Source organism: Saccostrea cucullata, unplaced genomic scaffold, assembly GCF_032062105.1.
Source record: "Saccostrea cucullata isolate Sc308-1 unplaced genomic scaffold, CSIRO_AGI_Scuc_v1 ctg295, whole genome shotgun sequence".
Classification (NCBI taxonomy): Eukaryota; Metazoa; Mollusca; class Bivalvia; order Ostreida; family Ostreidae; genus Saccostrea; species Saccostrea cuccullata.
The window spans coordinates 693,921-702,824 of NW_026937303.1; the positions used below are offsets into that span (position 1 = coordinate 693,921).

The following is an 8,904-nucleotide window of genomic DNA, read 5'->3' on the forward strand; positions in this document are numbered from 1 at the left end:
CATACCTTTAATAGGAAGATGATAACAAACAGTTATCACGATCAATAGTATAATTAAACAATGCAAATCGTGAGCAGAGGAAATATGGATCTCTAAATTAAAAAATCATGTGATGGAATGGGGTACCATAGAAAAGTTATCATCCTTTTTCTACGGGTCACACGCATGTTCTTAGCCATGCATGACCGATTAGGCAAGGAAAATCGTAGATAATTCAGTGTGAAAATAACCTAATAATAAAAATATCAGTCAATCATCGACTCAGAGATCAGATAGGTTGTGTTTACCAAGATGTTTGTTATATCTTGTGTGTTAATTAGGTATACGGGACATTCAATCGTCAAATACAGTATAAAATCAAAGCCCAGACAATCACATCAATTGTAGCTGGGCTTATTTGTCGTTCTGTACAACTGTTGTATGTGATTGTGTTATCAGTTTTAATTTCTTTATCTATATACTGATAGGTACTAACATCACTTTGCTTGTGATTTGTTTATATTCTTGAATAAGAGGAATATTTATACTTTACAATTTCATAATCAAAATGCCAAACAAAAGATGAAATACGTTGTTTTGTTTATTCTTTGGGGAATATTTCAGGTATGTTTTATTTAATTCATATAAATTTGATGAACAAAGTTAATTTTTAAAAGATCAGGCACATTGTTCAGATGAATTTAGGATTTTAAGAATAAGACTTAAAGTTTTATTTTGATAAAAATTATTTCATTTTGAGGCATAGAATTGCAACTCTTAACAACACGGCTATCGGTAAATATTCTTATAGACAATAATCAATTGCAGGCCTCTATTGTTCATATTAGTGGTTGACATGTGAAATGCAATGTCTCTTCCAAATAAGTTCATGCCTGGTTATGTACATTTTGAAACTGACCAGATAGTTAATTTTTCCACATCTGTAACCAGGTGTCTGTGGGGGAATACTCCGTGGAGGTGAACCTGGTACGCTACAACAGGGAGGAAGAGAGGTGCTGTGATGGCGCCCTTATCATTTGTAACGAGTGTGACGTGTATATGAAGGTGTGTCTGTACCCCAGTGGAATATCCAGGTAAGGCTTATAATCACATTCTTTATACTCGTTAATTAATGTGGATATTTTAACAAATGTACTTACATACTTTCTACTCCCTGCTTTATTTAGCCAGACATGCCAAGGAGGAAACAAAAATTACAGAGTGGACGATACCCATGGGTTTCTGTTTAAGGACCAATCAAAAGTCAGGCATCATTCTGACTATAAATGGCATAATCTAAAGGAAAAGAAGGTAAATTGTGATAATGAAATAATTTCCTATGATTGGTATTACTTTTTCATAGCTTACAAATTAATTTCGTGAATTAATTTCATGCTTTTTTTTTAAAATATAAACTGTTAAATGATAATGATTTGATAAATTTTCCATCTTAAGTCCTTGAAGCCTAAGAATATTTGCATACAATTAAGAGTTTCTTAGTTTCATAATGATGAGAAAAATCAGACCCAAATTTTAGCAATATTAACCAATGTTTCTACTGTCTGAGATATATTTTTTTTTCAGGTAAATATAACGGTAGAAATTGTTGTGTACGACTATGAAGCATTCCATTCGGAGACGACCCTCGGAATTCTTCGGCACAATTACGTTGGTCCTATGGTTCAGAACAAGTCCATAACCACAATGCCGGGACGGAAACAAATCCAGTAAGTTAAAATTATGTTTTATATTTTATACTTTTATTACAGGTAATTTGCCGTTATCTATTTTTGAATAAACCCTTTTTAAAATCCGAAATAGTAGCAATGTTACATGAAAACACATAATTACTATAAAAAAATTATTCAGCTTCACACATATATTTTTGTCGTCAGATTTGTATAATAATGGTTCATGAAATATCGAATGTTTACCTCATTTCTTTCAGTTCGTACAATTTAACAATCAATGATAACTTTCAGGGTAGAATTCTTGCTGAGTATCACGTGTAGTCCACATTACTATGGGCCTTCATGTTCTAAGGTTTGTGTATCACATGGTAATCTGACGTGTGACATTAATGGAGATTTAAAATGCCAACGGAATCATTGTGGACCAGACTGTTGTCAAGATTGTTTAGCTGGAAATAATTACGTCTGCGGTACAAACGGTACCAAAATATGCAAGCAAGATTTTTACGGTCCGAATTGTTCCATCAAATGTACCCCGCAGAGCAATCTAAGCTGTGATTCCCAGGGTCAGCTGGTGTGCCGACCAGGTCACTGTGGGCCTGATTGCTGTAAAGGCTGCATAGCGCACAGCAATCACATCTGTGACAATAACGGCACTCTCAGGTGTAGAGACACTTTTTACGGACCCAGCTGTAAAACACGCTGTGTTCCCAATTCCAATCAGTTTTGCGATGATTTTGGAAACCTTCATTGTAAACCGAATTACTATGGTCCTCTTTGTTTGACCAAATGTGTAGGCACTGGTAATGTGACGTGTGATAAGAGTGGGCGTCAAATCTGTAGGCCGAACCACTGCGGGATGGACTGTTGTGGTTCGTGTATTGCTACCGGGAATCAGATCTGTGAATCAAATGGAACAATCGCATGCAAACCTTCGTACTATGGTCAAAATTGTTCGATACAGTGCATTCCCAACGAGAATCAGATTTGTAATCATACTGGAAAATTGCAATGTAAGTCTAACTACTATGGAGTGAACTGTTCTACACGTTGTTTCCCACGTGACCATGTGACGTGCAATGAATTTGGAAAACATATTTGTTTGTCTAATTACTGCGGCGAGGATTGTTGTGGGAATTGTATCGCTGTTGGTAACTTTGTCTGCAAAAATGAAACGAAAGTATGCAAACAGAATTACTATGGCAGCAATTGTACTGTCAAATGTGTCCCCAGCCTAAACCAAGATTGCAATGACAAAGGCGAATTAAAATGTAAACCTTCCTTCTACGGTACAAATTGTTCCATCAACTGCATACCGAAAGGTAATTTGGTCTGTAATACACAAGGTAAACATGTGTGCAAGGATAACCACTGTGGCGAAGATTGTTGCAACAGCTGTATTGCCAGTGGAAACCAGGTGTGTAACAGTAAGGGGTCTATAGTATGTAAACAGACCTATTATGGTGAGAATTGCTCTAAACAATGTATTCCATATGGAAACAAAGAATGTGATTCTTCTGGAGATTTGAAATGTAAAGAGAATTATTACGGACCGAACTGTTCCACAAACTGTATTCCAGTGGGGAACCTGACGTGTAGTTCTGGTGGTAAACTGGAATGTAGCCCGGTCCACTGTGGCTCTGATTGCTGTGGTCAGTGTATTGCATCCGGGAACCAGATCTGTGCGCAAAACGGAACTCTTATCTGTAAACAGAATTACTATGGGAACGATTGTAGAGTTTATTGTGTTCCAAACCCGAATCAAATCTGTAATAACGATGGTACCTTAAAATGCAAGCCTTCGTTTTACAGTCCAAATTGCTCTATTCATTGTGTTCCACAGGGGAATTTTATTTGTAACTCTCATGGACAACGCATGTGTAGGACAAATTACTGTGGAATAGATTGTTGTGGTAATTGCATCGCAAATGGAAACCAGATATGTAACGCGTCGGGGTCTCTGGTTTGTAAACATACCTTTTACGGTGTGAATTGCTCTAAACAATGTATTCCAACTGGAAATAAAATTTGTGATTCCTCTGGAAACTTAAAATGTAGCGAGCATTTTTACGGACCGGACTGTTTAATAAAGTGTTCCCCATTTGGAAACCTCTCATGTGACCCAGGTGGAAATCTAATTTGTAACAAGAATCACTGTGATTCGGACTGCTGTGGTAGGTGTATAGCATCAGGAAATCAGATTTGTGCAGCAAATGAAACTCTTATCTGTAACCCAGGGTTTTATGGAAGTAACTGTACAAAACACTGTGTTCAAGGAAATACCACAACCTGTGATTCCAATGGTAATATTATCTGTCAACCAAATTATTTTGGACCGCAATGTGCAGTGTCTTGCATTCCAAGCGGAAATATTGAATGTGACGATCACGGAGGACTGACTTGTAAACCAAACTATTGCGGACCTGATTGTTGTGGGTCTTGTATCTCTTCAGGTAACAGGATTTGTTCGAAAAACCAGGAACTTATTTGTAAAGAAAATTACTACGGCTCAAATTGTACTAAATTATGCTTACCGAAAGGAATGAAGATTTGCAATACAGAGGGTAATCTCGTATGTAGAGCAGATTTCTACGGATTGAATTGTGAAAATCATTGTGTATCGACCGGAAACCTTACTTGTGATACAAACGGGCACCTGAAATGCAAGGAAAGCCATTGTGGTCCAGACTGTTGTTCAGACTGTGTCGCAGATGTTAACAGTGAATGTACATCTAACGGTACAAAGATTTGTAAAATAAATTATTACGGCACAGATTGTTCCATTTTCTGTAAAGCTGACAAACACCATCAGTGTAACGCGAAGGGGAACTTAGTTTGTGCTGACAACTTTTACGACGACAAATGTTCAAAATACTGCCATCCCAAGGGGAACCTCACCTGCTCTAAAGAAGGAGATTTAATCTGTATAAGGAATCATTGTGGGACGGACTGTTGCTTAAACTGCATCGCTACAGGAAATCAGATATGCGCACTGAATGGTTCAACGGTGTGTCTGCCTAACTATTATGGAGCGCAGTGTTCAAGATACTGTAAGTCGATAGGCAATAAAGTCTGTGACGCGTCTGGACATTTTGTTTGTGCCAAGGATTTCTACGGCAGAGACTGCAACATCCACTGTGTGGCCTTAGGAAACCTGACTTGTGACGTAAATGGTGTTCTGCAGTGCATTCCTGATCATTGTGGTGAAGACTGTTGTAGAAACTGTATAGCAACAAACACAACCTCTTGTGGCCCGGACGGACATTCTCATTGTAAGGATAACTTTTATGGGCCAAGCTGCACAAAGTTTTGCGCGCCAACAACAAATTATCTATGTGGAAATGATGGCGCAAAAATATGCAATAAAGGTATGTCTAACAGAAAAAGTAACACATTTTCTGTTTTCCATTCACATTATTTCTGATAGCATATAATTTTGTCATTTCTGAAGGATATACAGGAAAAGACTGCAAGGATTCAATCACAACAACACTGGAATCAACGGTAGTCACAGCAGATACTTTCACGACCTCTGTCAAAGCTACACAGCTAAAGACGACAAAACCAAAAACCAAAATAATAACAGAAACAACTGAACCAAATACTAAAGTGGCCACAAAGTCTATGACTTACACAACAACAAGTAAACCAGCAACCACGTCCTCTGATGTCACATTAAATCCTCATACATCTCCCCGACACACCTCAACGAAATCGTCACCGACAATAGTGACACATGATCCAAGTAGCCTGAAAACGTCAAGGAATCCTATCTTTTCAGATACCAATAAAAAGGTTGTGAATAATAAGGTATGTACAAATTCTTATCTAGACATAAAAAATACTTTTCATCACTAACTTCGTGAAAAGAACGTTTTTTCTTTATTTAAAAATTCGCTCAGTTTACTATTGAATTATTTTCTATTTTGGACACTAGAGCTGGGCAGACAGAACCATGCCTATTGTTGGCGGATCCATAGGAGCGGCGGCAGTAGTGATTATAATTGTGTTGATTGTTATACTTTACATCAACAAACAAAGGTAGGCTGAAAGAATTGCATACTTAAAGTCCATACAACGGAAATACTTTGAAGAGAAAGATATATTCACAAAATCCTTCATTTTTGGTTTATAGAAGACGCCCAGTAATGGAGAAATCAAGAATATTTGGAGAAAATAGCGTTGGTTATCAGGATAACTTTGACCTAAATATGATTGACCAGGAAGAGGGGGCAACCTTTGACAATCCAACATACGGCACGACAAAAGTAGTCATTAAAACACAGGAAAACGTCCAGTCCAATCCATCGTTACATATGACGGACGCCGCTAGCACTCATAGCATGGAAGTATAAGGCATTAGATGCTAACTGTAGCTTTATGTGATTATACATGCGTGGACTACTTTATAAATGAGCATTTATTTTTCATCAGATCCATAAGATATATCTGAATCGATCGATATTTAATAGGTTTCTAAGAATATTTAATTTTTAAACCTTGTAAAATAGCATCCACCCCTAAGACTTTGACAAATTAAACATTTTCAAAGTGAGACTAAATTTGGTTTTTCTTTGTGCAAACAGAACTTGTATTTTTTACAATAAAAAAATTATATCTAGGCTTATAAAAATGTAAGTATTATTTCCCTTTGTCAATGTAAAAATTTTAAATATTTAAAAGTCCATTGACAAATTATACTATATCTTTATAGGTAAAGCTTTTGGCAACAAAAGAAAAATAATGAACATACAGATACAGATTTTATTCATCAGATACTTACGGAAACGTATAACCGCCCCGTGTTGTTGTTTTAGAACGCGATATTATGACATTTAAATGTTGTCAAATACAATTGCTTCTATGTTTGGCGATATAATTATGACAACAATCTCTGATGAATAATACATTTCTGATATGTTTTAGACGACTTATACACTTTAATATATCCAAGTTGAATTTCTAAATGTCGCACTAAAATAATGTGTAAACATTATGCCGCTCAAATTAGATATTGCAAACATTAGTGCAATATATTATTATAACATATTATATGAACACTTCGCTTAGACGACTAGATTTAATCAAAGAGAAAAATTCAACAAAATTTGAACGACATGTAACATCAGATCTATACAAGATACGAATTTCATTAGTCCAATTTTGGCCCCTGAAGGAGCAAAAAAGATTTATAAACAAAAGAAGGAGGAGGATCCAATTGATAGAACAAACATGATCTTACATATAATGAGAGCAATTGATAAAAACGTAGATAAGAGATTTACTGAGTATACATGCATGTATTGTATATATATGTTAAAATAATATTATAGTCAAAGGCAAGAAACTGGGAAAAAAGAACATTAATGCATATCAAAATATCCGCAATTAAGGTAGATTACCAAGGAATCTAGCAAGTTATCTAAGGATGTCAGAGTCTTCATTAGACATGAGCCAATAATTAAATTGATTATCATAAGATAGAGACTGAATTTTTTTTTACATTTAATTTTACAAATATTTATGAGTTCAGGTCTTGGTACATTAAGATGAGGACATACAAGGAGAAAATGAATTTCATCCTTAATATGACGTATTTTTTTAAGTAATCAATTTCGGAGAATAAAAATCAGGCACGTAGCTACTGTTTTCAAAGAGTGACTCGAGTCTTCGGAAAAGCACACAATCAGAAAAAGAGGAAAGCATGGTCTAGACATGCACTTCGGGCCTGCAATTAGTGTTATAACAATTTGAATTATTTTATTTAAATCAGACACCAATGCAATGTAATACGTTATATTAATAAATCTGATGTTACAAGTCGTTCGCATTTTGCTGAATATCCTCTTTCATTCAATCTTGTAGTCTACTCAGATTCTTCATATATGTTATATTGCACTAATGTCTGCGATATTTAATTTTAGCGGCTTAATTTTTACACATTATTTTAGTGCGACATTTAGGAATTCAACTTGGATATATCAAAGTGTACAAGTCGTCTAAAACATATTAGAAAAATATTATTCATAAGAGATTCTTGTAATAATTATATCTCCAAACCTTAAAGTAATTGTATTTGACTACATTTTTATATCATAATATCGCCTTCTAAAACAACAACACGAGGCGATTATACGTTTCCGTAGATACTACTTTATGAAGTCAAAAATTCTGTAGAGGTATAAGCCTAATGTCGGAGTTCTCGGCATTTTTATTTTGTTTAAAGTCAACATTTCATAACGCTATGGTAGTTATAACGTCCTATAGCAAATGTATGGTGGCAAATTTCTGCCCCCTACATGCAAGATAAATTATGTTAACATGCAACATAATTATGTAGACATGCAACATATGCAACATATTTATGTCAACATGCTAGTTAATTATGTTGACATACAAGTTACCGATCGTATAAGAAAATATAATTAAAACATGGGTAAATGATACGCACTGGATTTTACCCATATTTAAATCAAATTCCCTAAAACATTTGTAACTTGTATGTCAACATAGTTATTTTGCATGAGAACATAATTTTCTTGCATGTTAACATAATTCATCTTGCATGTTGGGGGCAGAAATTTGCCACCATACAAATGCAATAAATTATATTGACTTCCATATTTTCTACCTATTGTAAGCCTTTTTTAGCCAATTTTGAAATTTCAGAAATGATCTTATTAATGCAATATGGTCATGACACATTATACAATTTACACTGAATTATTTTGTAATAAATAAAGAACGGAATAATTTCTCTTACACTTAAAAATAAGAGAGCCAAAAATGCTTTGAGTATTTGCTCAAATTGCACCAAAATACAAAATGGGTTAAGGAAAAGAAAACTACCGAAAATTATATTTACATGTATATGTATGCTGTATTTTTTTAAGGACAGTTGTTATATCTTTGATATTAATCAAGAGTTGCTGAGTCCTTACATCGCGAGCATGAATCTGACTGTGGAAGGTGGAGACCTGTCCTTCGAATGAGACCGTATAAATCGAGGTCCCATGTCGCAGTAGGTGCTGGCACAAAATTTGCAGCTCTCCGCTGTCAAGTGGTGGCGTCTCCATTTAAGTGAAAAATTTCTTGAGAGGGAATTTAAACAACAATCAATAAATCTTTTGAAATGCTAACACAATGCAAATCGGTTAGTTTTCAAAGAATTCAGTAAGTTTTACAAATTTGTTTTCGTCCAACAAGATTTTTATCCTCAATTATTAATTAACTC

General features: G+C 35.1%; 1 protein-coding gene across 1 annotated transcript; it reads left to right on the forward strand.

Annotated features, from left to right (window-relative positions):
• The first annotated feature begins 421 nt into the window (after positions 1-421).
• On the forward strand, positions 422-6,267 carry LOC134247821 (cell death abnormality protein 1-like). Its single transcript, XM_062730218.1, has 8 exons — positions 422-603; positions 931-1,073; positions 1,167-1,290; positions 1,564-1,706; positions 1,962-5,038; positions 5,122-5,480; positions 5,608-5,711; positions 5,806-6,267. The coding sequence occupies exons 1-8, from the start codon at positions 562-564 to the stop codon at positions 6,023-6,025; spliced, it is 4,212 nt and encodes a 1,403-aa protein (XP_062586202.1). The 5' UTR covers positions 422-561; the 3' UTR covers positions 6,026-6,267.
• Positions 6,268-8,904: the final 2,637 nt, after the last annotated feature.

Bases quoted from the DNA above. Each gene is read 5' to 3' on its own strand.
- LOC134247821 (XM_062730218.1), top strand. From the start codon at position 562: ATGAAATACGTTGTTTTGTTTATTCTTTGGGGAATATTTCAG. The intron at 1,291-1,563 runs GTAAATTGTGAT...TTTTTTTTTCAG, and splicing joins ATAATCTAAAGGAAAAGAAG to GTAAATATAACGGTAGAAAT. The intron at 5,039-5,121 runs GTATGTCTAACA...TCATTTCTGAAG, and splicing joins CGCAAAAATATGCAATAAAG to GATATACAGGAAAAGACTGC.